We start from the raw sequence: 15,151 nt of genomic DNA, 5'->3' as shown, positions 1-15,151 counted from the left end.
CTAACTAGTCTGGCTTAACTAAACACTCATATGCAGGCCACAATAAATGGACTCGGCAGGTTGTATTTATATATACATTATGTGTATGTGTCTGTGCTGACGTGTGTGTTGTAACAATAAAGTTATGATGCTGAAAGGGAGGGAGAAGACATAGGTGAAATTGGAGAGTGTGGGGTGGGAATGATGGAAATGCAGTGTTCTTGCATGAAATTTAGGGAAAAAAAACAGGATAAACATTAAAAAGAGAAAAGAAAACAATTCTATGCAGACAGCTGTGCTGGATAACACCAATATTTCCAGCCCTCGGAGGCTGAGGCAGGAGGATCTGCTTCAAGTGTGAAACCAGCCTGGCCTATGTAGTGAGACCCCACCTCAAAAAGAAAATTAGGAAACTTCTCTTTGCACCTGTGTCCTTCTAAAAACATATGCTGTAGTTCATCATAAATGGCATCTTTGCTAGATGTTAGGGCTTCTCTGTTTACATTCAATCTATGGATGGCTGTCAGCCACTGATGGTGTACTTTAGGCCAGGCCCTGTGGATCTGATTCTTAAAATAGTCCTTTAACACAGGCAATGTTTTAGTTCTTAATTTTTTGAGAATTACTTGAGTACTGCAGTAACTTTTCCACCCCTCCTTCTCCCCCATCACCCCCTCTCAACTTCATGACTCTTCTTACCAGTTACATACATATGAATATAAATGCGCATTGTGTGCATATGTGTGCGTGTGTGCATGTAATTTGCAATGAGATTCATGGTGGTAACGAACAGTTATTTGAAATAATGTAAACACAGAAAAACAAGGACTCTGTGTTCTCTCTCATGAAGCTTAAGTCAATCAGAGAGCTGGGGACATGACCCACTTGAGTGAGTGCTTGCCTGGCATGTGTGAAGCCTTGGGTTTGATCCCCAGACAATTTCAAAGTAAAGTAGAAATCACATTGGGAAGGGTATAGGAAGGAGGGAAAACAGTAGGTTAGATTTGAAGCATGTGTGTTCCATTCAGGCTGGAACTGTCTCACTGTACTCTGTTAATACGTACAGTTAATACATGTTAAATAGAAATGTTGTATGAAGAAGCTATGACAAGCAAACAATTCACAGCCAGGCATGGTGATGCACACCTTTAGTCTCAGCACTCGGAAGGCGGAAGCAGGCAGGTCTCTGAGTTTGAGGCCAGCCTGTTCTAAAGAGTGACTTCAATGACAGCCAGGGCTATACAGAGAAACTCTGTCTTGGAAAAAAAAAGGAAGGAAGGAAGAAGGAAGAAAGGAAAGAGAGAAAGAAAGAGAAAGTCCACTAAACACTCTTCTAGACAAGACTTCGAAACTCATCCCAACTTCTCTTTGCCTTTCTGAGGAGCCTTCAGGATTCCTCTTACCCAAACGAACAGCAAGTAATTAATATTTATTTTTGTGCAGGTGTGTGGGTCTGTGCACATGCAAAGATAGGTGCCCCTAGAGTCCAGAAAAAGGAATTAAACCCCCTAGAGACAGGATTACAGGTGGTTATGAGCCACCCCACCCCCAGCAATGGTTCTGGGAATCAAACTTGGGTCCTCTGCAAAAGCAGTATGACCTCTTAACCACTGAGCCATCTCTCCAACCCTAAAAAATTTCTTGTATGAAGATTCTTTTCCTTTTGGCCTTCCAAAGATGGGAAATATGTTTTGTATCTTACATCTTCTGCAGTTAGACACAACCTGCAGCATGCCCCTTCTGAGTTGCAGGACATGGTAGAGCTAAGCTTGCCTCTTGATGTCCTTAGTGCTGCAACAAGAAACGTTCTTTTTGTTTGGACAAGATTTCTCTCAATAGTAAGAAACAGACAGGAAAAATTGGGCGCCTAACAGCTGTATGCCCCACTGAGATTGAAATCTAAGTCTCCAGGAAAAGTTGTTCCTAAAAGTTGGTCTCGTCTTTATGTCACAAGCTAGTAGCTAATGTAACTACTCTGAGATTTGGATGGTTATGGAAAGGAAGGGGAAAGGAAGACCAGATTCAAAAGGATGCTGCACAGAGTCTCTTACATTTAAATACATACCACAGGCAGTTTTCCCACAGAGATATAATCAATTGCAGACCTCTTCTCTGGCTGCACTAAGGCATGAGTGTTTTTGTTTGTATTGCTACTCTGTGAAAACTTTGACTTCAAGGGCCGTATTTAGTATATACACATTGCATCTGTGCACAGGGTATGCTCATGTGGAAATGCACTGGGATACATATTTGTGCCTTTCTTCCATTATATATTCATTCACACATTCCTGTGTATAGGTACCGAAAATCATGGCTCACTTGATTCACTTACGGATTGTAACGTTTACCCTAGAAATACACAGGTAACGGGCACAATCCTCTTGTCTGATTCTGTGTCCTAAGTCCTTACTACAATGGTTGTACATAATATTCCTTCTGCAGGGGACAGCCCTCCTCCCTTTTCAAAGCTTTATCTGCTTCACTCTGAATACTTTTCAACTTTCATCCCTGGCTGGCTTCCATTCTCCCCACAGTAAGCTTGCTCATACTATTTCAGAGATTTTTCACCTGTTTTCTTTTGTGTGTGCAACATGTATTTTTGTGTGGTGTTTGTGTGTGTGTGTGTGTGGTGTTTGTGTGTGTGGTGTTTGTGTGTGTATGGTGTTTGTGTGTATGTGTGTGGTGTTTGTGTATGGTGTTTGCGTGTGTGGGGTGTGTGTGTGTGTGTGGTGTTTGTGTGTGTGTGTGTATGGTGTTTTGTGGTGTTTGTGTGTGGGGGTTGTGTGGTATGTGTGTGGTGTGTGGGGGGGGTGTGTTTGTGTGTATGTGTGTGGTGTATGTGGGGGGGTGTGGTGTGTGTGTGTGTGGTGTGTGTGTGTGTGTGTGTGTGTGTGGTGGGTGTGGGTGTGGTGTGGGTGTGGTGTGGGTGTGGTGTGTGGTGTGGGTGTGGTGTGTGTGTGGTGTGGGGGTGGTGTGGGGGTGGTGTGTGGGTGTGGTGTGTGGTGTGTGGTGTGTGTGTGGTGTGTGTGTGGTGGGTGTGGGTGTGTGTTTGTGTGTGTGTGTGTGTGGTGTGTGGTGTGTGTGGTGTGTGTGTGTGGTGTGTGTGGTGTGTGTGTGTGTGTGTGTGTGTGTGTGTGGTGTGTGGTATGTGTGTGGTGTGGGGGGGGTGGTGTGGGGGTGTGTGTGATGTGTGTGTCTGTGTGTGGTATGTGTGGTGTGGGGGGGGAGGTGTGGTGTGTGGTGTATGTGTGTGTGTGTGTGTGTGTGTGTGTGTGTGTGTGTGTGTGTGTGTGTGCATTCACTCGTGTGAAGACCAGAGGACAACCTGCAGTACCACTTCCCATCTACCACCTTATTTCAGATGGGGTCTCTGTTGCTGTTTTCCACTCTGTACACCAGGCTAGCAGGCCATGAGCATCTGAAGAGTCTCCTGTCTCTCCTTCACAGCTTCCTGCAGGAGCACTGAGATAACAGACATTCAGGCTACAAAGCCAGCTTTTGCATGGCCTCTGAGAATTGGAAGTTGGGTCCTCACATTTGACTGTAGGTGCTCTTACACAACTGCCCCATCTCCTCAGACTCATTTTCTTCCAAACTTATAGATTATAACCACAAATAAAATACATTTTGTTTGAACAATTGCTGCCTGTATACCATAAACCAATGAGGGAAGTGTTGTATCTATTTTACTCATATTGAATTCCTAATACCTAGATACTAAGTGTAGGGCAGCCACTTCATATTTGAGCTAGAAAATGTAAGAATTCAACTCTCCTGACAGCACTCCTGAGAGTGCTTACTGCTCTTGCAGAGGATCTGGGTTCAGTTCCCAGAACCCACATCAGGTAGTTCCCAACTACCTCTAAATCCAGTTGCATGGGTCTGATGCCTTCTTTTGGCCTCTACAAGAACAAGGACACACATTGTACACATATGTTCACATAAAACATAATAAATAGATCTTCAAAAAGAAAAGAAGTAGGAGGGCAAAGAGAAGGAGGAGGAGAAGAGAAAGAGGAAGAAATGGTAATCAACTCCGAATCTGGCTATAAGGAATAACATAAACTGTGTGAAATTGCAGAATCTATCATTATAATTGAGCCTGAATCCTCGCTTCTCTAGCTCTTACCCACTCAAGAGATTAATGTCAAGTCTGTGAGATAGTCTTTAGGGACAATAAATTAAGAAATTGTGCCTTTTCTGGAGCCAGGCAAATAATAAGGCATACCATAAAGCAGAAGATGTGGTAGGAGCTCCTATAGTACACACGATCTGGAAAACTTCCAGGACACCAGGAAATCCATGGGCTTCCCACTTTAAAGGGTGGCAGCAACGTTCCTTCCCATTCCCAAGCTTTTGGCTCCTCTAGCTTCCAACCTTTTAGCTTCCTAAGCCCTCCAGAGAAACAGCCCTTACTGCCTGTTTTCCCCCACGTTTTCTCCCTTTTCTCAGAGCCCACAAGAATCAGACTCAGGCAATAGCTGGCACTAGAGATTGGATGTAATTGCATCTCGAGATAGGTATACACAGAGCTCAGTCGAGGGCCCCAGGTAGGAGAGTGACAGGCACAGCTGGGTCACACAGCATCCTCACCCTATTTCCTATTTCTGGTTTTTTTTGTCTTCTTCATTGACTCCAGAACATTGTCTCCACAGTAAAGAACATCATAGTAATTTGGTTTATAGTGCAGCTGTATTCAAGGATAGGAGAACTACGGTAATAAGGCATGGGGGAAAGGCACAAAGGAAAAGACAAGGTCCAAATAACTAGAGTTCCTAAGACTTCCTCAGCTTTTCCACAGCAGCATCTACATCACCCCCTGTAGCAATGAGGGCCTGGAGATTGGCTTCAAGATTCAGAAAGCCCATAGCCCGTAGTTGCTCCAGTTGCACCCGGAAGTGAGCCTCCAGTTGTAGCTGTTGAGGATTGGTAGTAGCTAAGGCTTGCAACACCTGGAGGAAGGGAGTGGAATGGAAGCCTAGCTCTGCAAAACCCTGTGCTTGGGAAACCTGAGGAGCTGGGGCTGTGTGGGGATCCTCAGATATGACAGCACCTTCTCTAGATTCTGTACCTCCTGACACTCCACTCAACCCTGTTAGGCAGGGCATGAACCAAAGTAGGAGACGAGGTGCTTCAGTAGCCAGAATCTGCAGACCCTGCTCAATCTGCAGCAAGGCTTGCATGACGCGGGGATTTGCCATAGCTGCCTGAAGGTGCAACAGTAGTGGTAGCTGTTGGTGTATCTCATTCTGTGTTAGAGGGACTTGATTTGTGCCAGCTGGCCTCAGAGGTCTTGGATAACCTGTTGGAGGCAACCAAGGAGATTCTGGAACTCCAGCAGTGACTGCCACAAGGGAAGATAGTGTAGGAACAAACGGCGACCTGTTGGCAGAATCCCTTATCTGAGAGTTAAGATTGGGCAGGCTAGTGCTCGGGCCAGTAGATCCCTTCCCTGCATCATGTAGGCTTCTACCTTGTCCAGTACTGTTCTCCGATGACTGTCTCAAGAAAGCTGGGCAGGAGGACTTTCCCTTGATTGCTACTGACTCTTTGGGGAGAGGCTGACCTGACCCAGGTTTTGGGGATGAGGGTAAAGTTGGAGGAACTCTGTTTCCTGATAGTGGTGCTTCCTGGCTTGGGCTCGGAGTGGACACAGTACCCTGCAGAAAGGGTCCCAGGGACTGAGAGGTCTCCTGTAACTGCTGGAGATAATCAAAGAGTCCTATGTTACCTAGAAAGCTTGGAAGCCTATTTCTACTCTCGGATGCATCCTGGTCCCCAGGTTGTCTTCTTTGTCTGTCACCTGAGACCCCATATGTGGAAGTCCATGGGTTGGGAAGAGGGTCACAATTCTCTGTCCTTGATGGTTGGCTGGTGGTGGTGGTGGTACTAGCAGTAGTAGTAGCAAAAGGATTGCCACCAAACTGTTCCTGTACTGCATTAAGCATGGGATCCATAATATCTGTGTACATAGTACGGAGCACATTGTAGCCACCAGGGATGCTCTCCAGGTTACTGAGTGCACGGTCCTGGCTACGCATCATCTCCTGCATCATGGAAGGATTACGTAGGAACTCCATCGTCTGCCGCATGATCTCAGGGTTGTTAAGAATATGACCAATCTCGGGGTTCTGCTGGATCAGCTGCTGCATATGAGGATTGTCAAGAACCAGCTGGCGCACTAGGCCTGTGTTGGACAGCAAACCCTGGATGAAGGGGTCATCAACAAGCTGAGCCACAAGTTCAGACACTGAGATGTGCTGCCACATTAGTGAGCCTGGCTGGTCAGAGAAGTTCCCTGAGGTCAGACCCAACCCACTGAAGCCTGTGAGGACACCTAAGTTGAAAGGAGACCCATCCACAGGGTAAACAGAACTTGACTGAGGGAGTACTCCAGGATTTGGGCCTGGAGTAGAGACTGGTGGAGCTGGGCACTCAGTGCCTGTGGTCCGGCGCTGCATCTTGATGACCAAGTGAACTGTGAGGCCATCTCGTACTCCACACTGTGCCAGTGAGTCAGGGTCCTTGAGGATTTTTCCCGCAAAGATCAGGACCAGCTGATTTGGATGTGCCTTAAAGCGGTGTGATATCTCTTCCTTCAGCTGCCGGATGGTGCACGTGTCTACAACTGAGAAATCCTCCTTGTCCTTGGGTGTCTTCACTGTCACCCTGATGAGGTGGGAATCCTGGGCTGGCGCTGGGATGCCCTGTGGTAGAGCCTCTCCACTTTTAGCCATGGTAGGCAGCAGGAGGCCCAGGTCTGTGGGGACACAGCTGAGGGAATGAGGGGAGACAGAGATCATCTTTTCAAATAGTAATGAAAGTGAAAAAAGAATATAAAGAGGGCCTAGGGTCTTGAGGCAGGGGAAGGTGTAGTGTCCATATGAAAAGGACCATGAGGTCACTTGGAGAGGGGTGCTTTGGGCAAATTATGGAATTAAGATGTGTCAGTTGGGAAAAACACTCAGGGCCCAGGGAAATGGTCTTCAGATGATGAATAAAGGGATGGAGGGCAGTAAAGGGACCTGGTCTGGGGGATACACACCAATCTGCTGTGGCCCCGTCCTTCCTCTTAGGCAGGGCTCCAAACCGCCCTCATCTTGCTGCACAGCCACCCTGGAGGCCTTCTGGGCTGGAACCCATTCTATCAGATCACCTCTGTGACCTCAGCACTGACATCATAGCCTCATACCATGGATACTGGAGACCCCAACCTCCCCACTTAACTTCTGTTACCTTTATCTCAATTACTCATTAATAATGAGGACCCTGGGCTGACAATTCCTTTTCAGGTCAACAGTGCTCTTCCATACAACACTATACATGGTAAATGGAGACTCAAAGTGGAGTTGGGGCCTCTACAAAAAGTTCCTTAGGGACATGTAGTGTCTCTATTAAGAACCGAATTCAGTTGCCCATACTTGAAGATTTTTCTGGAATCTTCAGTTCCTTTTTCTCTATATTCAATATTAACCAGAATATATATATATATTTACATATTTTAAAATGTTTATTTGTTGATAGAAATAGTATAGAGTGTGAGAGAGGGGTCAAAAATGACTGAAAGTTTTGTAATTCTATAATTTTTTTGTACAGAGGAATGGTCATATAAAGACAGTACATGAGGAAAATTATATGCAATTCAGATGTATATAATAATAAATATTTGAAATACTACTTTTATCAAATATATAGAAATGTGGCAAAGCAGTTAAATATTGAAAGTCTAGACTGCATCAGTATTTAGATTAGTTGAAATATGGGCTGACTTGAAATAAAGACTATTCAATATATAAAAAACATAGTAAGATGAAAAAATACGAAAAATTCCGATTGTACACGAATTAGTATATAAAAAGGGATAGACATAAAAAATACCAACTCATACAACAGTTAAAAATCTGGAATATTATAATACAGAGCAGGAGGGACAGACAAAACAAGGCAGACGATGGGTGATTAAATAACACTGCAAAAGTGAGAGTAACCAACTGTTTCGAGTTAGGCTGATAGGTCCAAAGCACTAAGGATTGACTACAGAGTTATCTTTTATTTATTCTTCGACAATTTCAAAGACAATAACAATGTATACATTGATCATATCTACCCATAATCCCCCCACCCATTCCCCTTGGACGACTCTCAACACATCCCCCTTCCACCCTTTTGTTCTCTCTTTTTGTTGTTTTTGTTTCCTGGAACCCAGTAAGTCCAGTTAGGGCAGCCTGCTGGTACTGGAACTGATCCTCTTGGCTTGAGCTCGCACAGCTCTTGTGTAGGTAGCTCTTGTGTAGGTAACTGTAGCTGCAGTGAGTTATGAATGCAATGTCCATGGCATGTCCAGAGACAGCATTTCACAGCACACCTCCCCATCCTCTGACTCTCATATTCTCTTCACCACTCTTCCATGGTGTTCCCTGAGCCTTAGAAGTGTTGATACAGTCTGTTTGTGGCTGAGAACTCAGGTTGACTGCTGAATTTCATAAGAAGAAGGCAGAAGACTGTGGGAGCCCACAGAGGTTTCCTAGTGAGATCTGAGCTTGCTTTACACATACACACCAGGGCTGCATTAGGGGATGGGTTGACGGCATGTGTGGTTACCAGGTGTTTGGAATGTTCTTCACTTGGTTGTGCTGGGGTGAGGTCTTTTGCTCCACCCTTTGGCATTCCTTTAAAAGCCCTTTAGCAGAGACAGAAGGGGCTGGTGGGTATTGACCCAGACCCTCCTGAGGCTCTCCTGTGTTTCTATCTGTCTCCTGTCTCCTGTCTCTCTCCTCTATATTTCTATCTAAATATTTCTCACTTCTCCCTGCTCAAGAGTACCCTGGGGGGAAAAGTGGGGGCAGAAAACCAGCTGTGGGACAGTGGTTGGGGAACAGGAATCCTGTTTTGAGGGTGTTTAAGAACAAAGGAGTCAGAAAGCAAGTCATCAAATGAGAGTAGAACAAGTGAGAGAGAGGGGTTGTGGTGCTGAAAGGCTTTTCAGCACTCCTGTGCTTGGTTTCCTGAAGACGAGCCTCGATAGTCTTATTGTGATGAAAACATTCCAGTGAGGAGGAGGAGGAAACAGGTGCAAGAGTGGAAAAGGGAATCCCAGGCCTGCGTCAGGAGCAAGTGCCCAAACAGATGGCTTGACTCGTGGATTTGGACTGCTTGCTCTTCATACCAGACTGGAGAGCTGAGTCTGCACGATGAGGTGTTGATTGTCATTTGGCAGCAAATGCTCATGAATGCCTCTTTGGATTTTGTCTGTCTTTTGGTTAAAAAAGGTAAAACACCCTTTAACACTAGGACTAAAAAAAAGATGATAAATTAAAATTTTCCAAAAATCAGGAAAAGTATGACATATTCATCACAAAGGATAAGAAATGACCAGGTCTGTTGATCTGATGAGATCAGTAGCATCCATAGCCCCTGAGAAATTTGTTAAAAAAGAAGTCTGAGCCCCACTCTAGAGATGTGGAATCAAAACCCTTGGAATATAGTTAGAAAACTATGCTTTAAAACACTTGCCCCAAGTTTTTGGGAGCTGATGACTGTGGTGTGATGCCTTGCGCAGCCTTGGTGTAGTGGGAGGGACTTGGACCTGCCTAGGTTCAGTGTGCTGGGCTCTGCTGACTCCCCATGGGAGACCTTGATTTAGGGGATGTGGGGTGGCCAGGGAGGGAGGGCTGGAGGGTGGAAGGAGGGAGGAGGGAGGAGGGGGGATCTGTGGGTGGGATGTAGAGTGAGTAGAATACTTCTTAATAAAGAAAAATGAAAAAAAAAAGAAAACACAAACGAAATATAGCAACAATCAAAAAAAAAAAAAGCAGCTCCTCTCCACAGCTTCTGCATCAGCTCTTGCCTCCATGTTCCTGCCCTGTTTAAGTTCCTGACTTGACTTCCTTTGATGATGACCTGTGATGTGGAAGTAACAAACCCTTTCCTCCACAAAAAAAAAAAAAAAAAAAAAAAAAAAAAAAAAAAAAACCTTGCCCCTATGTGATTCTGGATTCTAGTGAGAATCATTGCCTGTAATGTGTGGTTAGGATAACTGAGTAGATTAACTGAGGCCTTGATTAATATATATAAATAAGACCAACAAACATGACTGTGTGCTTTCCTTGACTGCACCGATTGAGCAAAGTTAGGTATAACTATGATGAATTCACTAGAGAATTGTTTCATTGACAAATCCAAAAGCCATCTTGAAACTAGAGAATCTGGGTCAAGAAGCATCCAGAAGGTGCAAGAATGACACCCACTTCTGAGAACATGGATAGTAAAAGCAGCAGCTACTGTGGTGGGGAAGCAGGACTTCAGTGGACAACTTCCATTACAGAAAACCACTAAGGGAATCCTTGAAAGAAGGTTGTATGTAGGAGAGTTTTGTTCTGGCCTAAATTATAAGATGAAGATGTTTGGGAAAATGGTGACAATTTTTAGGACAATGAGTGTAAACAGAGATCAGTTCAGGATTTCAGAACATAATGGGATGGAAAAAAACAGGAAGATTATATCATACCCAGCAGGGATGATATGTAACTATCATTCCAGCACTTGGGGAGGCAGAAGCCAGAGGATCACAAGTTCTAGGCTAGCCTGAGCTACATAGAAAAGCTCATTTCTATCTATCATCTATCTATCTATCTATCTATCTATCTATCTATCAATCAACTATTAATTCTACCTATCATCTATCTATCTATCTTGGGCTGTTTATGTAAAGTGAGACAAATAGGATGTAGCTATAGTTTGTTCCTTGAGTATGTTTTCAATAGGTTGTAGTGATGAAGTAGAGTCTGGAAAGAGGCAAACTAGAAGAACTGGAACTTTGTGGTCTTGCCCTCTTTAACACTTGCTGATGATGATAAACTCTAGGCCAGCTTTGGGATACAAGAGAGTCTGTCTCCAAAACAAAAAAACAAAACAACAGAAAGAATCTTTGTTTTGTCTACTTAGTTAATGCCTGAAACCATGCCAACTTATTACATTATAGCAAGAGTGTATTGCTTAATAATTGAACCATAATTGGCTGTGTATCCTGCCAGACAGGGATACTTTCATCAAGGCAAGAGGAGAAGGTAGGACTTGATGAAGTGCATCATGCAGGGGCAATGTCCATGGAGTGCTGGTTGGGCGTGATGGCACTCTGCAGTGAAGGTGGCCAGGAGCTGTACCTCTCTGATTGATAATGGAAGACAATTCACAGTCTACATCTTGTTATCATAGAAATAACAATCAGTAAGATACCCCAATTATAAATACCAATATCTCATTTATATGTGAATTCCTCCTACCTGTATCTATCAGGATCTATCATTCCTCTTCTTCAAGTTCAATTCAGTTTTAAGAACCATGCCTAAATATCAATCTTTATGACTAAGTATCTGGGCCTATGTGATGTTTCTCTTTATTTCACAAGTCTCTTTCACAACATATGGTCTACTCTTGTACCACTAGGTATTTGTGTATATCTACCTGTGTATACACATCCTAGGTTACATACGTTTGTTCTCTGACACTAGAAAACTATATAAGCAACTGTGATTATCTATCAAAACAAGCACATAATGTATGTGTTTGTGTATCTGTAGGTAAAACAAAGACATCAAACACATTTTGTTGATTTCCTGGGGAGGGTAGTGCACCAAGCTGAAGGCCAGCTTGGTCTACATATCTCAAAAAAAAAAAAAAAAAAAAAAAGCAAGGCAAGCCTCAGATGAAGTAGGTGTAGCCCTTTATTGACAGATTTTCCAGCCATGACCAGTGATCTAGTATCCAGTTGAGCAAGCATTGATTGATTTTTCCTGTTCCAGGACTTCTCCCAGTTGGAAGCATCAGGAAAGGCAGGTGAGGTGGTCAGATGGGTCAACATGCAGGTAGAAAGCAAATGGGGAGACACGATGGCTACATTCCCTGAGATCTCTTGAGCTTGTGAATAGCAGCATTTGTGTCACCATCAGTAGCAATGAGTGCTTGCAGATTAGCAGTGTAATTCACAAATCCCATGGCCTGGAGCTGTTCCATCTGTTTGCTGAAACGAACCTCAGGGGCTGGAAGGGAACAGGAAGGGTCTTCAGATAGGGGCTGTAATCTCTCCTGGGCTGTTCCAGATTTGGGGCAGCATTCGGGCCACTGAGGCTCAGCCATGTCTGGCACATTCGGGGTCCAGGGCACTGTATCAGGGTTGCTACAACTGGAAGGAAAAAGCCAACCTAGACCCCATAGGTAAGGTTCAATGCATGGCAAAAGAATAGGAGCCTCTGTAGCCAACAGCTGCAGACCATGCTCAATTTGCAATATTGCCTGTGATGCTTTGGGGTTGGCTAGGGCTAAAAGCAAGTCAGAAAGTTGTGATGACTGCAAGGATGGAGGAGATTGTGGGCTCCACTGTTCATTCTGATGGGGCATATTCATAAGCAGCAGCATCTGAGCTGCCATGTGTGGGTAGTTTCTAAGCAATTGGATCATTCCTCCTGTGATCTGAGAGCTGGTCTGCTCATCTGACTGCTGGAGATCTCCCTCTAACCACTGGTCAGAGCTACCTAGAGGGATGGTAGTATCCTTATCATCTTCCTGAAGCTCCTGAGTGACTGCTGTGCTGGGTAAGGCTGAAATCCCAGCTGTCTGCTCAACAGCACAGACATGGCTTTGGCCCTTGGTGGTGACTGTGGCTGGATTTTCCTTGGAAGCATGGTTGGAATTGTTTAGAGTAGCATTTGTTGGGGTGATTGATGATAATCCACAAGAATTAGCATAAGTGACTTGGGCAGTAGGGGGTTGGTCCCATTGTTCCTCAGATGGCAGTGGGGATAGAGAAGAAGTCTGGACTTGTTCTGGTACTTGTCCAGCCAGAAGGGCTGTAAAAGAGTTGCCCCCTAAAAGATGTTGCATGCCATTGAGCATTTGACCATTGAAATCATAGCTCTGGCCCAGGGCATTGTTCCCATTTGGAATTGTCTCAAAGCCCAAGTATGGCTGTGGGTTGGGTGGGTGCTCAAGGTTCTGTGCTGGCTGATAAATCTGCATGATCTCTTGGATAATGGCAAGGTGCCTGGCCAGCTCCAGAGTCTGGCATAGGATTTCGGAATTGTCAAGGAGATGGGAGACTTCTGAGTTCTGCTGTATCACATCTTGTGCATCTGGATGTTCTGAGATCAGCTGATGCATCAAAGCTACACTGGACAACATTCTCTGAACACAAAGATTCTCCAGCATCTGTATAATATGCTCTGAACTATCCTCTTCTGGGTTTTGAGTACCCACCTTAGGTGCATCAGACTCCGTGAGGAGGGATGATTCCACTTTGGTTTGACCTGTGCCTGCAGATTGGCACACCCTACTGCTGTTTTCTTTGGTGCTTCCATCTTGATGGCAGGGATTGTTGGTTAACAGGTTCCGGAAAGAATGAGGCAGGAATCTGGAGCCATGCTCGGACTTGATGACCACGTGGATGGTATGGCCATCGGTGATGCCCCTCTGGCTCAGTATGTCATGGTCTTTGAGAAGGCGGCCCATGAAAACCAGTACCAGTTGGTCCATTTGGCATTTGAAGTGAGCAGATAGCTTCTCCTTGAATTGCCTCACTGAGGTGTCACCAGCTACTGTAAAGCTGTTCTGGTGGCCTGGTGTCTTCACAGTCACTTGAATAACACTTGGAGAGATATTCCCATCTGCAGGCGTACCTGCAGGACGTCTGCTCTGGGGCATCCTAGGTGTTCAAGGGATGATATGCGGCATAGACCTTAGTGGGTAGCAGATTGGGAGCAGGCAGACGCCAGGGCAGAGAGGTGAGGGCAGGCAAACGGTCCTGCTGGCCTTTGTTGCAGGTGTTATGTTCTGAGATCATAGGTTAGTTTTTCTTGATGCCCCAAAAAAAGGATGAATGGGCTAAATCCGGTATTATTCGATGTTGTGCCCTCACCCCAGTTCTCCAGATGTGGCCCAGCTGAGGCCTGGCGTGGCTACTTACTCATACTTGGCACAGAGTGGACTAAGTGGTGGTGGCCCCTCACAGCTTCCTCATCCCCAAGGGCATGACCTGTTCAAAAAAGAAATATTGTGATGTCAACTTAAGCCTCACAATATGTCATGAGGAAATGGGGATATATAAATTTGGGAGAGTGGGGGGTGTCTCTCTCTGTAGTAAAACAAATTAGGGCAGTTTTTCAAAACTAGAGATAAAATTTCCTAGTAAATAATAATAGTGGTAGTAGTAGTAATTGAACAGATATGGAATATGTGTTTTTTAGAGCTATGTGTAGGTCCCTCTTTGGAATGATTAGGCTTATTGTATAAAGTGTTGGATCTGCTGAAACCATTTAAAAAAATAAAATTCGAGTCAGGCAATGATGGCACATTCCTTTAATTCCAGCACTTGGGAGGCAGAAGTAGGAGGATCTCAGTGAGTTTGAGGCGAGCCTGGTCTACAAAGCAAGTTCCAGGACAGCCAGGACTATTATACAGAGAAACCCTGTCTCAAAAAAAAAACACAAAAAGGAAAAAAAGGGGGGGAAAAAAAGCTCATTCCAGAGAGTAAGAATGGAGTCTGCATCACAGGAAGGGTGTATTAACTTTGCTGATGATTTGGACAAAGTGAATGTTAAGAAAAATGGAGATTAGAAGTTATGAGACATGCCTTTAATCCCAGCAGCTCTGAAAGCAGAGGCAGGTAGATCTCTATGGTGAACCTGGTCTACATAGTGAGTCCAGCCAGGGCTACATAGTAAGACTTTGTCTCAAAAACTAAATTAAAGCCGGGCGGTGGTGGCGCACGCCTTTAATCCCAGCACTCGGGAGGCAGAGCCAGGTGGATCTCTGTGAGTTCGAGGCCAGCCTGGGCTACCAAGTGAGTTCCAGGAAAAGGCGCAAAGCTACACAGAGAAACCCTGTCTCGAAAAACCAAAAAAAAAAAAAAAAAAAAAAAAAAAAACTAAATTAATTTAATAAAATAATATTTTTTTTACTTTTTATTGATTCCTTGTGGATTTCCCATCATGCATCCTGATCCTACTCATCTCCCTGTCCCCTCCCTTCTGCCTTCTGTCCTTGCAACCTCCCCACAAAAAAAAAACCCAAAATTTTAAGTAAAAAAGAAAAAAATTTTTAAATCTCAGCATGAAAGCTGTAGTATGGCCCAGTGAGTCACACAGTATACCCTTCAGTCCATATATCTTTACCTGTAAGT

General features: G+C 44.6%; 2 protein-coding genes across 2 annotated transcripts; both read right to left on the bottom strand.

The window, feature by feature from the left end:
* Positions 1–4,754: 4,754 nt before the first annotated feature.
* Ubqln3 (ubiquilin 3) lies at positions 4,755–6,782 on the bottom strand. The gene has a single exon (XM_052714221.1). The coding sequence runs from the start codon at positions 6,780–6,782 to the stop codon at positions 4,755–4,757; it is 2,028 nt and encodes a 675-aa protein (XP_052570181.1).
* A 5,089-nt stretch (positions 6,783–11,871) lies between these two features.
* On the bottom strand, positions 11,872–13,704 carry Ubqlnl (ubiquilin like). Its single transcript, XM_052760168.1, is given in 1 exon segment — positions 11,872–13,704. A coding segment is annotated over 1 exon segment (1,833 nt).
* Between the last annotated feature and the right edge of the window lie 1,447 nt (positions 13,705–15,151).

This window comes from Peromyscus californicus, unplaced genomic scaffold (assembly GCF_007827085.1).
Source record: "Peromyscus californicus insignis strain IS unplaced genomic scaffold, ASM782708v3 Scaffold_4__1_contigs__length_199733344, whole genome shotgun sequence".
Taxonomy (NCBI): domain Eukaryota; kingdom Metazoa; phylum Chordata; class Mammalia; order Rodentia; family Cricetidae; genus Peromyscus; species Peromyscus californicus.
Note: the sequence above shows the minus strand (reverse complement) of the source record. Positions and strands in the feature narration are given on the sequence as shown.